Here is a 17,842-nt window from a genome sequence, read left to right as displayed (position 1 = left end):
TTTAACCCATATGTGTAACATTACAACGGAATTTAGTTTGATGTAGGCAAAACTGGGAATCGGTACTACGTGTGTCAATATTGTTTCAGGTTTCAATATCTGCTTCCTAGCTAAGGCAAATTGGTGTTCCGATAAGTACATTGAACGTAAAACATATATGAGCCACACTATGACAAAACCAACATAGTGCATTTGCGAACCAGCATGGATCCAGACCTTTTGCAATTAGAGACAGCATGGATCCTGATCAGTCTGCGCGGATGCGCAGGGTGGTCTGGGTCCATGCTGGTCGCAAATGCATTATGTTGGTTTTCACATGGCGCGGCTTATTATGTCAATAGTGAGATATATCATACTAATGTAAAAAGTCCAAGAACTTGTTTGCCTTTCACATTCTAACTGCAGAGAAGAGAATACATATTAGAATTTTTGTTTCGTATGTATGCTTCTAACAAAGTAACTGTATCATTACCGTTATATTTTCAAAACAAAAAATCTCACAAGTTTAACTAACCATGCTTTTCTCTTGCTCTTTCAATCGCATGTTCAACATCCTCTTGCTTGTACCCTTTGTCCATAAGAAGCAAAGATGCCTTACTATTCAGATCTTCTATCAGCTGGTCAGGAACAAGACGTTTTTTCATGTGTTCGCATGAAGATTCCTTAAACCATTGAAAGCATATCAGTTCATAAAATTGTGTTAAAATAAACCGGAATAAAATTAGAGTTTCTGTTTGAATCTCCAAAAGTTTGTGAATTTATACCCAGTAACGCAAATAGAAAAACTGTACCGCTATCAAGAAAAAATATAGTAAGATTGAGATGACCAGAAAGATGTTCTTAAAATTATATTATAGATAATTTAAATTGAAACGTGCTTAAATGTTACCGGGGATAACCTGACAAGTTCAGTTAGATTCAACAATAAATAGAAACTATGGGTCAGCAGTCAATATTTTTATTGAAAAGTCAGTTCTGACTATGAATTCAAAGATGTTTTTGATTATTTAACGATTCCTGTTCTGTTTTTTAACGTATGTTTAACACCAATGGTATTGTTGGATAATATAAACAATATCAAAACAATGACAAAAGTTCAACAGGAAAAGCCAAATCCAATGAACTATGCCACCCATACAATCAATCATCCTGTTAAGGAATGGTGACTCATGAGTTTAAATTAAATCACAAAGTGGATCTTAATATACATTATAACATGGCTCGATTTGCTCATCGGTTAAATAATTTTTATACTGACGCACTGCCGGACTGGTGAGAGAACATTTTGACGTCATTATTACGTAAAATAGTGGCATGACGCCCGGTGCATTATTCCTGTGATGAAAGAAGTTCACCATACTGTTTATCTTAATATTTCAATAAACATATGAAGATGAAAACAGACAAGGAGTTCGTGAAGTTCGTCGTCTTATTTAACGCGGTTCTTTCCTCAGAAGCTTGAATATTTAATCATTCGAGGTCAAATCAATTCCTAAACATCTGAACTCTGAACCGTGGTAAATCATGAAGTCACCACGGGGACGCCTTAATTATTTGATCATTTTATGTTTCAGACAAATAGCAAAATTAATACTAATTTTTTTTATCTGATTCAGTGCATGCGTACACTTAAAAGTTTGCTGTTACAAGTTTTAAAGAAACTTTCTAAGTATTCCGTTACTGTACCAATAGAATAGATAAGATTCAATCACCTGTGTTACTTTTTCATTCTCATACTGTGCCCTTTTTATAAACTCTTCCCCTACACATAGCTTCAAATAGTCACAATCTGGGAAATGTGTAGCATGTTCGATCCAAGGATCATCATCCTGTTGCCAGTGTTGCATTCCTCCTCCGCAGTAAAAGCATCTTACAGAGTCTTGGCGTCCTGGAATAGAAAAAATATATTAAAAAAAAACTTTTTTGCTTCTTGTTTTTTTAATTATTAACTACTGTTTATTAAATCGGATAACACAGTCTTTATTTAGGTTAGAATATAAACAATAAATTTTCATTTATGGACAAATTTCTTATTCTGACTATGTGCATTTAAACCTAATGTTATTTTAGAAATAATTTTTCGAAAAATTATATTAAGAACAGCTATTAAACTACGCTTATTGGGCTTTGAAATCGCTGGTTCTTTTTCTTCTTTTTTTACTATGTTTTCAAAGGGTTTTTTGCGCGATTATTCATTTACTAATTGCACCAATGTTCTGAAACTTACACCGTAATATCATGGATCAAATATTACAAATGAATTCAATACAGATCTTTAATATACACTGATAACAAAGGGATTACTATTATGTTTCATGGTTATTACGTCTTTAAAATATATATGGCTCTATAAAATTTCTATTTTAGTAACATGCACTTAAATAAACTTTATTATAACGTAACGGGTAAAAATAGAATAGCGGTAACTAAATATCTTAAGAGCATTAATGCCAAGTGCGTTTTATTTTTTTCATTTTATGCTAAGTCGAAATTTCAAGTCAGTATGTTGCCTCTTTTTATCAAAGTCAAAATTTGATCGTCTGTCCGAGTGTCAAAGGCAACTGTTAATGGGCTACTTTCGTGCACTCTTTTTGTAAAAGATAGTAAAAACGTTACGTGGATATATTTACCTGCACATCCATATTGTGTACCTAGCATGTAGAGACTTGAACGTATACTTCCATACATCAATGTATGGCCTACCCTTACTTTTACAGCTATTCCAGATGTCAAACTGTATCCAGTATATATACATGCATTTACTTGTATAATATGTTCCAGTGGTACGGGCTCGTACTAGGTCAAAATAGTTAAATATTCTAAGAAAATATATTTGACAAAGAAGTTTGATATTTTCAACAACAAAAAAAGAAAATGGATAGTCGAAGCACATAAAATATAAGACACACTATATATTTTCAAACAAAGTGAACTTCTTTCTTCTTCAATTTAGTATATAAATTATGAATATGATATTTAACCACGTGATGCTTTCAACACATTTCACATAAACTTAAAAATGATTTATAGTTTAACTAGCCTAACATCCAGTCATCAAACTTTTACCTCAATGGAATTTTATGCAGTGAATCCATTTAGTAGATATATTGAGCAAATATGACAGATAAAGAGTTTCCAAAAATCGTATGGCACGCTAAAAAAACAGGGAAGCTTCTAGAATGTGTGTGTGTACGTGTGTGTGGTGGTGGGGGGGGGGGGGGGGGGGTCTGTATCTTGCACTATCCTCCTACTAACATTACTAACAGTCTCCTGGAGGAGCTATGCTATGCATATGTGTTACCGCTGGTGACTATAAATAAGCTTACATACACACACAACCTATTGACCCTCTCATAAAAAAGTTACTGCTTTCACTTCGCTCTGTTCAAATAGATGCTCTATAACCGATGACATGCTCACATAAGAAAACTTCTAGTATCCGTTTATAAAAACAACTCATTTCTGAAAGCGATTGTTGGTCAGGTTTTTACCATATTTGTATAACTACATTCAGGTACATATCATGTATAAAATTCCAAATATGTAATATATAAGTTGTTTTTTTTATCAAGTAAAGAGTGCTAAAATGATACATGTAGCGTCCAAACTTGTCAGATGAATGTTTTTTAACTCTGTCTGCAAAATAGGTCAGCAAAATATGTCTGTCCTTTTATACTGAATTCTAAATACCTGTAGCATAAAATCCAGCCTTTGAGAGTTCTTCAATAACGATCCCATTTGGTGACCAGGTTTTGAACGTTGCCAATCTTTCCGTTGTCATGGAATAATCAGGATTCTTTGGTCTTCCATTTGATATTCCAGGATAAAATTCCATTGTTTGTTCATAACCTTCACTCGGTTTAACTAGATTATCTAAAAATATGGAAAACCATTAAAAAAAAACTATTTATAGCATGTTTAAAATTAGAAAGATAAAAATTCGTTTATATGTAAAGCGTTTATCATACACAAAATGACCAATAATACATTAAACAAATGTTGCTTATTATTGTAATCTACGGAAGAGCATTAGTGTCAGGTGTATGTTATTCATTATCTCGAGCTTATATAAATGCATTTTTTTATTGATGAAAATATTTTTCGCCAAAACATCTTTCAATGCATATTGTGAACCAATGTATCCGCTTAATTGAGTAGGGAGAGTACAGATCTATGGGATCATGACAATTGTATCATGGCTTATTATATCTGTAATCGTGTTACAAGACTGTTTTTGTTCATGCATTTTGTGTGCTTATCTTAGGTAAGCTTAATGACAACTGTATTTTGACTATTTAAATTCGTATTTACTAGTATCTTGCTTGGTGACTAAAGTCATGTATGATAGTTTGTGTGTAAAGAATAATTGTATGAGCAAATTCTTTTATTTTTAGCTGGCTTCACTTTATATCATCCATGACTGCAGAAAAATGTTAACGTCAATTCCAATTACAATTTGGCATATACAAGCATGCACCAAGAAGACTGCAAAATACAGAAAAATGCATAACATATTGTTGCATAGAGCATTATAACAAGATCTTGCTACAGCAGTTTTAGCCCGTTATTTAAAGAAAGCGAGCGTGAGAAAGTGGATTCAAACTGACATTTATTTTAAAATGTAGTTTAATCCATTTCTTAAGAAGTAAATATGAAAATGATTTTTCTTATCAATCGGCTGTTCCGTCGGGAAAATGACGTGTATTCTTTCGAATATGTCTTCAATATATAGCCTTTTGGTGCTTACTTGTATGTTCCAAATTGTAATCGTTTGAAATAGAAATTGAAGTAAACATCTCTCTGTTTTCAAGGGCGCGGTTGATATAAAGTAAAGTCAAACGCAATAAAAGAATTCACTTATAGAATTAATCACTATTCACCATGGAAGTGGCGAGCGCTTTTCACATTATATAGTTAATATGCAGCTGTCATTGAATATAAGACATATAATTACTAAAACTCAAATACAAACAAATATATTAAGCTATGAAACAATAGTGGTAAAGCAATCCAATGCCGACTATCCTCTGTCATAGAGCACGTGGCCGTGAGTTCGATCCCTTGGCGAGGCGTACTCTGTTCTCTGTGATGATTAAAAGACATCGTGTGTGAAGTCATCTCGCACTCCACCTCTGATGTTGATAAGTTGACAGTTACTTTCAGAGAATTGGTCAGTAGATTCCAGGAACACTGGAAAACATAAATTTAAAAAAAGATACCAATGTAATATCTGTGTTTGATTAAAGACCTTCCATTGCGTAACATCCAATTATATAATTTTATGCCAGTATATGCAACGGATGTAGTCTGTGTTAAAATTCCTTTCTGCCTTCATTTTCACACAAAGAAGCAGCTCGGTTTCTCACAAAATGGTCGGGAGAAGTTCTGCCCTAACGAAAATATGAGAAAAATGTTAAAATTTTCATGGAAAAAACATTGATGTAGGGCATTGTGCAAAAAAAACTATTTCTCAGACATATGCTAATGTATAGTAATTGCTAAACCAAAAACACAGATAGCTATTTGTTATTGTTGTTATTGTTGTGACGTCAGGTCATTATTTGTTATGTTATTTTTGTGACGTCAGCGAATGGTTTCGGCGATGGATAAAATTCTCAGAAAACTGCAGAAAATATCTGACTACTATCGTAAAGCGGTAGGTGTATTTTGGTGTTCTTTCTTGAGCACGCTCGTTAGACTGCGATCACCCTGTGTTCTGTTCGTATTTTCAAGTGACCCTGGGCTTTGACGTTTCTTTCCTGATGTTTATTTTATATAGAGAGGGTATTTTTACGGATAGACTTCTGGAGTCTTATTGATAGAATTTCATTCATACTATGTAGTTTAGTTATGCGATCGGTAATTATGCGTTTTGCACAGTCTCTGAAAACAGCAAGTTAAGACGAGTCATAAAGCAAACTGCAAAATATTTTACATCTCGCATTTTGAACGGAAAAAAATGGAAAACATTTTGCAGTTTATGATTAGCAACTCAATGTGTATGTTACGCAGCATTTTGAAGTTCTCACTTCACGGCTGGTATTGCAATTCAAGATTCGAACTGATCGCCTCGGTAGCATAGTGGTAGAGCGTCAGCTTCGAGTGCGGGAGGTCTTGGGTTCGATCCCTGGTTGCGTCATACCAAAGACGTGTTACTAGTATTCTTCCTCGCTTGGCGCTCAGCATTAAGAGGATAGTGCTGGGACTGTTCAGCCCGGTGTCAGTATAATGTGACTGGGTGGGATATCATGTCACGTGTCTACGGCGTGATATTCCAGTGAGGCAGCACTATAATGTTGGGCATTGTGCTCACTGATACAAGAAGACACCGTCGTTTATATGACTGAAAGATTATTGAAATAGATGTTAAACCCGAACACACACACGCGCACACACGCACGCACGCACACACACACACACACACACGATTCGTCCTGCAAACTATGCGATTCAAATTGTTATTTTCTGTTGTTCATATTATGAATTCTTTACATTTTATTTAGAAAATTGAGAGTTAGACATCAATAAACATACTATGAAAGTTGCAAACATGACAAACATAGTTCAAGTTAAGACCGATAGTACATTGTTAAGATGCCTACTAAAGCTGTAGATATATTTTAATTGGCAATAAGCATTGATGTTCTGATTTTTAGCTGTCAGATAGATGTGAAATGGTCCGCTGCATGCAAAAAAAAAAAAGATTGATCACCGTAGTTTTAGAAGTTAATCAGATGTATAAGTATTAAGATTTTAGCCATTTCGCTAAATTCAGCTAATTCTGAAACGAGCTGAAAATATTCACAATTTTGACTATGTAAATTTAATGAATGCAACCGTGTGTTTTACTCTTGTGTAGTGTGTGGAGAATATTCGTACTGAAGAACGCGGTTGTCATACTACTACATACCTATCGGAAAACTGGTTATAAAGCTTGAGAAGATGCCTATACGAGTAAGTTCAAATGTGTAATTACTTTGAAAAAGCAAATAAATAAATAAAATCAAAACACTTCAAATTTCGAAAAGATTGTACCAGAAATAGCATTTGTTACCCGACTACTTTTTCAAGCGGTACTCTCTTGCAAACTAGTATATCTAAAACAACCGCCAGAAGGTAACTAGCTGATACATATCTCTCTTGTTTGTTCTTAGAATATTTCTTTGATATCCCGAATTCTAAATAATTGTTGAATTTTACATTAATTTTTAGATTCGTGTTTGCCATAGGTTTTAAAAGAATATAAATACTGAAGTGTTGTGACAAAACCATTTGCGGAATGATTTTTAAAGGCACTTAAGACACCACCAGGTTTTGTTATAAGATAAACAACAGGGTTTTCATATTTGTAGAAGTCAATTATGTTTGAACTTGTTAATTATAAGTGTGTGCCATTTAGGGATCAAAGTCACGATCCTAATTCACAGGACTTTGTAACTAAGAGTTATCTCCTCCTGGTGAATCCCAAACACACACAAAGGCAACAGAAAGCATGGCATGTAAAGCACAAATGCTCTTGTAGATATATATTTAAGCCGCACCATGGGAAAACCAACATACGGGTTTGCGACCAGCATGGATCCAGACCAGCCTGCGCATTCGCGCAGTCTGGTCAGGCTCCATGCTGTTCGCTTTTAAGGTCTATTGGAATTGGAGAAACTGTTAGCGAACAGCATGGATCCTGACAAGACTGCGCGGATGCGCAGGCTGGTCTGGATCCATGCCGGTCGCAAAGCCACTATGTTGGTTTTCTCATGGCACGGCTCATATTTGTTTTCATGTAGAAAAAGCAAACCTTACAAGCCAAAACCGCATGTACTCCACGGGTTTCAATTCAGCTCCCATAGAGACGTGAGGTATCAAAGTCTTGAAAGACTCGCTGACTATGAAAATGGACTCAGTATTACTATTATCGTTCGTCCTTTGGGATCATGGTGCTCATTTTAAATTAGGTTCCGTTGAAATTGGTGCTTTTGGCTTTCGGTTGTAAAAGTGCCTTCGACTTTATTGTTAATTTAGCGAAATACAGAGTATTTAACAAATTATTTACTTAAAGTTTATAGTAAATCAACAGTTCCTATGTCCACATTCTGCAACTGTTACATAGTTTTTCACTTGTCTACAAAGGTAGCATGACGTCATTTTAGTTCAGTTTATGATCATGACGAAATTTGGACTAAAACAAAGAATAATTGAAAGTTTACACTTTGTTTTATGTGCAACGTAAACAACTATTAATCAGGTATCATGCGACTTGTGACAGCCTGGGTTCAGAAACAGATTTATGATTTGAAGACCAGAAAATGTGACTTTAGTAACAGGCCTTTCAAAATGAATAATGTAGATCCATATATTACAGTAATGCCCGAAATTTCTACACACTTCATATCACCGGAAACGAATTAAAACTGTACAAGGCTTATCTATATATCTATACCAAAATCAGATTACTGATATTTAGTTTAGTTTTATCTTTAACTTTGTATTATCTTGAAATAGATTGTTATCTGTTTTATTTTTATCACACACATGTACATAATTCTTTGCCGAACACAAACAGGGAACAACTGTAACACTGTTAACATATTTGGGACAAGAATGACACAATATGAAGTGAGCTATATACTATGGCATGCTGACGAAACTATAGGAAAATGACACGGACATTTTATTGATTTAAGAAAATGTTATAAAGTTTGCTTAAGTATTTAATATCAATATCACATATTTTAACACGATCCGATCTGTTGTCATTAGACGAAAAAGACAGGAACTTATGTTATTATGCAAAAAGGTCGTCTTCTATACGTCACAATTATTACGTCATGTAGCGTTAATAGCGTTAAAAGCCATTGGGGAGCTTGTCAGGATACTGGTTATATGACCCAGGGAAGTGCCTACGCCTTTAGTATCTTGAACAATGAAATGGGTCCTATCCCTAAGGTGACTATGTCTTAGACTAGCTGACAAACGAAATAGAATGTCCTTTGTTAAAACGTATAGCTGGTGAGACCAAATATCTCATATATATAGAATTTTCTTCTGGCTACCTTGTCTAGATGATTCGTATACCAATGATTCGTAAATGATTTTAATTATGAGCTCGACGATTTCAGGGATCAGGCAAATCACTAAATGTTTCAAACTAACAATTTTCAATCAGCTCAAACTCCTATAGGCTGGAGACTCTATACTTGACTGGTCTTTTTGTTAAAGTTCCCGTCAGACAATGTCTTTGAATCAACAACATACGAGTCCTATCGCATAGATGCTCAGCCTCTGTCCTCTTAACTCTTTAAGATTGCCCTGACTCCTGGATGCTCAGCGCCTATATGCTATCATATGTAGCATTCAACTACCATATAGGTATTATCCCTGATGCCTTGGCTGTACTTCGCCAATAATGCTGAACCGTCTATAAGCTGGAACTCTCCTACTATTTCAGTAGATTACCAAACTCTGGGTCTCTGTCTCAGCTTCCCGATGCTCAGCCTATATATGCTATCGTCTATAGCATTCAATTACCTTTAAGGTTAACTCCTATGCGCTGGCCCTATAGCTCGAAACCTTATCGAAATTCTGCTACTCTTCTTCAGTCTAAGAACTTCCAAAGTTTTCTTTTTAATAATTTATCCGCCCTGACAGGGTAACTGCAATAGTCTCCTTATCAAGGTGCTGGGATAAATTATTAGTTGAATCCTCGATGTGTCTTCTTCTACCGCTGGATCCCGAATGAGCTCTCTGTCATCCATTTACCTATTTATACACCAGCAGACGTGCTATTCATAGAACTTGTTTCTGATTGGTCCAAATTTAAACATAACGTTTAACAACGAGTACTTGCTCTGTCAAATATCTGGTTCCCTTTAACTTTTGTATATGATATAATGTGTAATGCTGGGATCCAGCTATTCATATAATGAACCCAAATCAACCATAAATGACCCAAATTCTATTAATAACAGCAATTCAACAAAAATTATAGCAATGGCCACATGAAAAGGGAGTCAAGCACTATCTGTGCTTATGTGTTATGTTATCAATATATTAAATATACAAATTATTCTGACAGAGCTCTAGAAAAGAAAATCATACAAAGCAGGCAAAAGTTTGGTGGATGTCTTCTTAACCTTAATGTCGTTTTGGAATCGAAGCAGTGATTTTCTCTTTAATAAAATTATTGCCGTTCAGGTGCATATTATTATGCTGCCCCGTCGGTATGTATAATTCTTTCGCATCTGAACTCCAAAGAATGATTTGATTTATGATAAATCACTATTTGGGATATATTATTTCTAAAGTAATACTAATTCATACCTGAAAACTGGTTTATATTATATATTCCTGTATTATGATGTTGTATAAAGCTGTGTAACCTACGACAAGTTACTTGGCAATGGACATGTAAATGATTTTGCAAATAAATATTTGATTTGATTATTTCATCAATCAAACAGGACGTGTTTAGCACAACGTTTAAAGGTTAATCAAGTACTTGGTGAATATTTAGGACAAAATCATCATTAAAAATAAGTATTACATAAAAGTTAGATAACTTTAGTACGGATACTATTACTGATAACTGAATCAGCATATCAGTTATTCAACATGATATTTATTTCAAACAATATGCAAACAAGTAAATTCTTTTTTATTTTCCTGTTTCGGAAATGTCATTTCAATGCGATATGGGGTTAAAGTAAAGTTAAAGTAAGTTTATATATTTTTCATTGTTTATATTTCAATGAAATTATCAAATTATTGATCAGCATATCTTCACACAAGTTTTGCTTCAGTTTTTGCTATCTTTCAATCAAGCAATAATTGTATTTTTCATCGAAAAGCTGTTATCAAACTTGATAACAACTTAAAACTATGACGTATGTAACAAAGTACAATGTAGAACAAAGCTGTAAATGTCAGGCAACTTTTACCTCAATATCGTTTTCAATCATTTTTAAAGCAGGACTTGAAGGTAAGGACTTCATTATTTTTCACATGGAGTTTTAATTATTATTAAGCTGTCTTTGACATTAACCTTTATCCATTTTTGGACCATTGAATACTTTTTTGCTGTGTTTTATGTCATTTAACTGTAATTGTTCAAAACTTCAGATCTTATATCGAGGGCTTGGTGCAAAACTATTGTAAGCGTATATAAATAAAGAACAAGATACAATATTTTTGCGCCAAACCCTCGATATGCACTTAGACAAAAATGGATTGCATACGTAATCTTTCCTCTGGTCTAATTTTATAACGTGGACTTCGAAAGTGTGGGCTATCAATTTAGAAATAGAAACAAAAACAGTTTGCTAGATTTTCAGTTGATTCTACGATTCTAATATATTTAAAATTATCTCGCATACAATACTTTTTGTTAAATCAAATCTTGAGAAAATCAAAATAGCAATGTTGCCAACGTGTCAATTAAAATACGGTTGCTATTTAACTATAGCATCTCTGTTACTTTTTGCCATCTTGATAAATGACGTAACATCATGACTTCAGACGTAAAGATCGAGCTACATTTATTTGATATCCGTTTTTTTCTACCTATTTCGTCGGACACTTGACAAAGGCATTGTGCACATGCATATTTTGTTCGTTAGGTATTATAGTTACATACGAGCCGCGACTCATATATTTTTACAAGAGCACATAGCGTGTCTTTATTACCATTATGTGTTTAGCAAGTGTATCTTTCATTTAAGTAAACATGGTGGGGATTTAGGATGTAAGTTTGTGCAAATGAGGTCATCAGTTAAACTAACTTCTGATATTTCTTTTTTGGTTTTCAATTTCCATAGAAAGCAGGAAAACTGAGGGTATGTCTTTTCAAGTAGAAACAGATGCGATACCCATTCCAGCAGAATCAGATGATACTGCTAATGCAATTTCTACAAAGACCAATAGCGAAAGCTTGAACATCGCTGATACTCCCCCTCAAGATCAAGTTACCAACGACCAGAACAATGATGATTTTTCTAATCAAACAATACAGGAACCACTCACTGATTTGGTATTGCCTCTAAGGCCACCTAAAGATTTTGAAATGAATAATTTCTTGTTATGTCTTGCTGAGGAAATAGAACATGATGATCTAGAAAAAATGAAGTTCCTGCTATTGGGTAAATATACGATTTCACATATTAGGTAAATATAAGATTTCATAAATCGGGTGAAATTGCAGTTTCATTTATCGGAACAATGTATAATTTAGTGCTTTAGTGTATGCGTCAGAATACATACATAGAACCATATGTTGTATATAGCAGCATGAGGGACATGTGATGGTTATTTTTTATTCAACTATTCAGCTTTTTCATATTGTTATATACTAATTAAACGTATCTTAATGTTTGATGTTGCAAAATCAAAGAAAATGATATTAGTAAAATTTCACCAAAGAACGAATTTTTGAAACAATTAAATCCTGAATATATCGAAAATAAATGAATAGTTAGATAAACATCAAATGAAAAAAATGATAACTTATCTCTGTACAAGGTAGATAATAAGTAGCATAACGTCATAGAAAATGCGAAATTTTCAATAGAAATATCCGAGCACCAAGCAAATTTACAACAGAAATATTTGCAAAAAGTATTCAAAACAAAAGCAAAACCTTGTAATATTTGACCTGCGTGATTTTATGTATAGTTGTAAATTAAGAAAGTTTATATCAAGTTTTAGATCTTTTGTGAAATACTTTTGGAGTAGACTAGAAATTAAAAAGTGTACAGCAGTGCAGCACGGTAAAAATAGAATAAAAGTTTTTTTGCCCTTTTTTTTTTTTTTTTTTTGAAAATGGTTAACAAGTAAATACATCGAGCAGTTTTCAAATCAAAAGAATCCGCCTGTGTTACCAAACAGCAAGTGTGCCACTCCCAATATAGTATCAGCCGATGTATAATTAATCGTCTGTGTTCAGACCCTATGTTTTATTCACAGGAGATAACTCCTGAGGCTATAAAAAAATCATCTAGTCGGTAGCCAGACTAGATAATCAGAGCCAAGACTGACTAAATCAGAATATAAAAAAAAGAATTATTTTTTCTAAAAAAAAAGATTATCTAGACGCTAGCCAGACTATATAATTATATGCATAGTTACATGCTTTACCATCATTCTGTTGCGATACTGTTGTATTAGCATGTATATTCGTACCTTCTGTGCTTATTTATGTTTGTCAACACCTCATTTTGCTGAAAAAACAGTAAGGTTTGTCGAGAAACCTTGATTAAAAACTCGAAACAGCGTGGATCAGACACGAATTTAGGAATGGCAATGTCTTAAACAGATATGTCATATTCATATATTTCTGCAAGCTCTGACATTTCATTTGATATCTAATGTGTATATTAGCCACATCTTAAACAAAGGTTAACCGTTCAGTGTTCATAAAACGACATTTTTCATAAATTTTGAATATGTTCAATATCTACTTGTCGTATATCAAATGAAGCTTTTTACGTTGCGTAAAAACCATGTCTGTAAGTAAAAAGTAAATAATGTTAATAGGCAATATAGACATACGAAAATAATTGTTATTATTTTTGATATTGATGTTGTTGCAATATTCAGAAAATATATTTTGACTTCAAAAGAAATAGTTTTTTAAAACTTTATTTATACAATCAAACTGTTTTACAAAAAAATATCTATGTAAGAAAATAGAAATATTTTTCAGTACTTACATGTGTTTTTTTTTTATCCTAGCATTGATACCTTTCTGTTTTCTAGGAGAGGAAGGAATTTCCACAAGAACGACAGAGCAAATAAAATCGCCTCTAGATCTGTTCAAACTACTAAAGAAGAGGTCAATCATAAGTAGACATGATATACTTTATCTACAACTGATGTTAAAATTTACCGGAAAGGAAAAATCGATACGTAAGGCTTGCGATTTTGCCAACAATACGAAAGAAACAATACATTTCTTTCCACCTCCAGAAAAACCAGGTACGAAAATAGAAATAAATAATTAAATAGTGGTACAAAAAGCATAAGACAACTTTTGTTTGGATTTATTGTTAATCTTAATAAGGGAATTACCTCCTGCAAGCAGCATACGCTAATCATTACACAGTTGCTCATCTTTCTCATTTGTGAAACCATATCTTTTTAGCCCACCCTCATCAGATGGTGGACTATTCAAATCACTCTGCGTCCGTGGTCCATCGTCCTTCCGTCCGTCCGTCCGTCCGTTATCAATTTCTCGTTATCGCATTTCCTCAGAAACTACTGGGGTAATTTTGACCAAACTTTGTCAGAATCATGTATTGGTACCCTAGTTGTGTCCTACTGAAAATCAACAATTTTTGAGTGAGTTATGACCCTTTGTTTGTTTTTATAATTTACATAGATTTATAATGGGGAAAAACTTTGAAAATCTTCTTGTCCAAAACCACAGAGCCTAGGGCTTTGATATTTGGTATGCAGCATCATCTAGTGGTCCTCTACCAAGATGATTCAAAATATTTCCATGGAGTCAAATATAGCTCCGCCCCGGGGGTCACATGGTTTATATAGACTTATATAGGGAAAATCTTTGAAAAACCTCTTGTCCAAAACCACAGGGCCTAGGGCTTTGATATTTTGTATGTGACATCATCTAGTGGTCTTCTACTAAGATTGTTCAAATTATTCCCCTAGGGTCAAATATGGCTCCGCCCTGGGGGGATGGGGGTGGCACATGTTTTACATGGACTTATATAGGGAAAAACTTTGAAAATATTCTTTTCCAAACCACAAAGCCTAGGGCGTTGATATTTGTAATGTAGCATCATCTAGTAGTTCTCTACCAAGTTTGTTCAAATTATCCCCCTAGGGTCAAATATGGCCCCGCCCCGGGGGTCACATGGTTCATATAGACTTATATATGGAAAAGCTTTTAAAATCTTCTTGTCAATAACCCACAACATTCAAATTTGGACCACATGTATAGTTTTGAGTGGCAAGATGAACCTTGGCATGAGTTGACCTTGATTTTGACCTAGTGACCTACTTTCACATTTCTGTAGCTACAGCCTTCAAATATTCGACCACATGCATAATTGTTTGCACCATAAAAAACTTTGACCTTGACATTGACCTAGTGACCTACTTTCACATTTTTGAAGGTACAGATTTCAAATTTGGACAACATGCATAGTTTTGTGTTCCGAAATGAAATTTGACATTGATTTTGACCCAGTGACCTTCTTTCACATTTCTCAAGCTACAGCCTCCAACTTTGAAGCACACGCATAATTTTGTATACCAAAATGAACTTTTATCTTGAAATTGATACAGTGACCCACTTTCACATTTCTCAAGCTACAGCTTTCAAATTTGGACCACATGCATGGACCACATGCACAGTATAGTGTACCGAAATGAAATTTGACCTTGATTTTGACCTTCAGCTAGTGATGGAATTTGGAACATTCAAAAATGGCTCAATGGTGGGCGCCAAGATCACTGTGTGATCTCTTGTTTCTTGAAGATACAGGCTATGACAGAAAGCTAAAAAATGAACCTATAACTTTTTTTGTAACCACCTATTTATAGACTATTTCATTTATTATATGCTATATGCTGTAATCCATTTTTGAGAATAATAAAATCAAAGTAAAAAAATAAAAAGTGATGCTTGCACCATAATAGATATAATGATTAATGCATTATTGTAATTTGATGCTTGTAAAAGCCCAAATACAGCACGGAACTCGAGCACGCTGTCAGAATAACGTCATATCACCTAAATTAGTGATACTATACTTGTCATTCTTGCATAAAAACTACTTTTTCCGTAGATCCGACCACGTATTAACGGGCGAAAAAAAAAACGTGTGCAAACAAGGCAATTCACCAGCTGTTAATATCCGATTTTCATTTTTGAAATGCTTTCCCAGGGGCGTTTCTGTATTTCTGTGCAGATTGACATCTCGTATCTGCGTCTTGTTTCTTTCATAAAAACCTCTTCTTGAAGCATAAAAGATGCAATCTAAACCATTGCATGTTTTGCTGTGTCAGTAACTAACGCCAAATGCGCTGCCCCAATGTTCGTACTCACTTCTTTCCTTGTTTACTCCCCTTTTAGAACTCAGCGTCGATTCAGATTTTGTAGACAACCGTGACTGTTGAATGTTTGTTTTTATGACTCATATTTATGGTTATGGTAAGTATCAGTCGGTATGTTTTTATCAAATTTCTGAAGAATTTATATAAACAGCTTGAAAGTTTGTCTTTACGTTCGTACTCATCCGTACTCCAAATGTGTCCATACTCAAATTGAAATCGTGCTACTGTTTACCGAATGTTGAAGTTATATGAACAATTTTTGGTAATATCATGTTTGTAATAACGAGAGATAAAAAATCGTGTAAAAATCTCCAGTATATGCTTTTAGTTATATTTTTTACTTTTGGGTCCTGGTTATGGACATGCAAAACATGTTTACCGTTTCCAAGCACAACAGAATGGTAATTGAAAAATGTACCGGAATCGTAAAGTTATCCTATATGACATCAATACATTTCCTCGTCGTGTAATGTTTTTATGCAAGAATAGCGAAAATACACATTTGTTTTGTGTATTAACGTCTGCAGAAGCTCTTACCTCGACCTTTGGTCTCGATCACAAACGACCCCGCGGGCTTCTGCAGATATTAATACACAAGAAGAAACGTGTATTATCCTTACACTAAACTAGCAGTATTTAAACTAAAGGTATATCATATTTGTACTCAGATTTGCTCAATGCATTACAATCTTTTCCAGCCGATGGTTACAAGTATGCTCAACTTCACGTTAAAGTTCCGGATGCTCAAAAGTATACAAGACAAAGTCTAGAAAATCTGAGACGAAGGATATCTATGATGACATTCGCACTCGAATCCGACATTCATATCGTTCGTTGGTCTTGAGTCACAAAGTATACTTGTCACGTTTATGATGCCTTCCGTGTATGCAGAGATTCTTGAAGACATGATAGAAAGAAAGATATACTCTGATGTGTTTCAAGAGATGATGGTGGATTACGTGGTTGTTTGCAACAGAAGATTTATCTTCGATGTAATAGGCAAGTTAAAGTGATTATATTTTCTTTCGAAAAGATGCTCCTATTGTTTTTAACCTTGATGCAAACTTTTGAATCTTATTGTTCAGTTTTAATGCGTGAGAACTTAGTGTGCATTTTATCATATATAAAGAATAATTTCAAGATATATATTATAGATTATCTGCGTCCCGATATACCTCTCTACAAGATGATACAACTGATAATGTAGTAGACGTATTTAAACGTAGGTGTATTTGGCAGGTCACAAATGCATTTCTATGTTGCGTTCAAGGGCGTTTTATCTATTTCAGTTTATTTTTGTCCGTACTATATTGCATATTCATGCCTTTTGAAAGTGCAACCACTTTACTTTCACACCATTATGATAATCCATTTATTGTTAAATGTATCTTATAGATATATATATATATGTAAAGTGCTCATTCTGCTGTTAACCTTCACCACAGCTCTAGGTTTGTTTTTGTTCGGCATGCTCAATTCTTCCATGAAATTCTACTTTCTTTTCGAGCATTTTTTTGGAAATTTACTTTTTTAAACTTTGTATACAATCTCTGTTGAGATAAATAAGTAATTTATCTATGTTTATTTACATGAGAAGATTCAGCATCTGAAACAAATATAGAAAACACAGAAACACTTGAAATTAACAAAGAAGATGATGAATCTGAAGAAACGCAACATCAGAATGAGTAAAGCAAAATGGAATACCTTAAATTATTGAACGAACTTGAAACCATCAAAATTACAATGAAACAAAAGGAGAAAGAGAGCACAA

General features: G+C 34.0%; 2 protein-coding genes across 2 annotated transcripts; one reads left to right on the top strand and one right to left on the bottom strand.

The window, feature by feature from the left end:
* Window positions 1-494: 494 nt before the first annotated feature.
* On the bottom strand, window positions 495-10,476 carry LOC128556272 (baculoviral IAP repeat-containing protein 3-like). Its single transcript, XM_053540784.1, has 4 exons — window positions 10,318-10,476; window positions 3,691-3,873; window positions 1,713-1,888; window positions 495-662 (listed from the first exon to the last, which is right to left on the bottom strand). Exons 2-4 carry the CDS (start codon window positions 3,833-3,835, stop codon window positions 510-512), a joined length of 474 nt encoding a protein of 157 aa, XP_053396759.1. The 5' UTR covers window positions 3,836-3,873; window positions 10,318-10,476; the 3' UTR covers window positions 495-509.
* Window positions 10,477-11,165: 689 nt separating this feature from the next.
* LOC128556271 (uncharacterized) lies at window positions 11,166-17,064 on the top strand. The gene is made up of 3 exons (XM_053540783.1): window positions 11,166-12,131; window positions 13,747-13,965; window positions 16,767-17,064. Exons 1-3 carry the CDS (start codon window positions 11,831-11,833, stop codon window positions 16,910-16,912), a joined length of 666 nt encoding a protein of 221 aa, XP_053396758.1. The 5' UTR covers window positions 11,166-11,830; the 3' UTR covers window positions 16,913-17,064.
* Window positions 17,065-17,842: the final 778 nt, after the last annotated feature.

Source organism: Mercenaria mercenaria, chromosome 4 (assembly GCF_021730395.1).
Source record: "Mercenaria mercenaria strain notata chromosome 4, MADL_Memer_1, whole genome shotgun sequence".
NCBI classification, from domain to species: domain Eukaryota; kingdom Metazoa; phylum Mollusca; class Bivalvia; order Venerida; family Veneridae; genus Mercenaria; species Mercenaria mercenaria.
This window is presented reverse-complemented; position numbering and strand designations above follow the sequence as displayed.

Coding starts and splice junctions, on each gene's coding strand:
- LOC128556272 (XM_053540784.1), bottom strand. CDS start 3,835: ATGGAATTTTATCCTGGAATATCAAATGGAAGACCAAAGAATCCTGAT. Junction 1,889..3,690: donor GGCTGGATTTTATGCTACAG/GTATTTAGAATT, acceptor TTTCTATTCCAG/GACGCCAAGACTCTGTAAGA. Junction 663..1,712: donor AGAATGAAAAAGTAACACAG/GTGATTGAATCT, acceptor CAATGGTTTAAG/GAATCTTCATGCGAACACAT.
- LOC128556271 (XM_053540783.1), top strand. CDS start 11,831: ATGTCTTTTCAAGTAGAAACAGATGCGATACCCATTCCAGCAGAATCA. Junction 12,132..13,746: donor AATGAAGTTCCTGCTATTGG/GTAAATATACGA, acceptor TCTGTTTTCTAG/GAGAGGAAGGAATTTCCACA. Junction 13,966..16,766: donor TCCACCTCCAGAAAAACCAG/GTACGAAAATAG, acceptor AATCTTTTCCAG/CCGATGGTTACAAGTATGCT.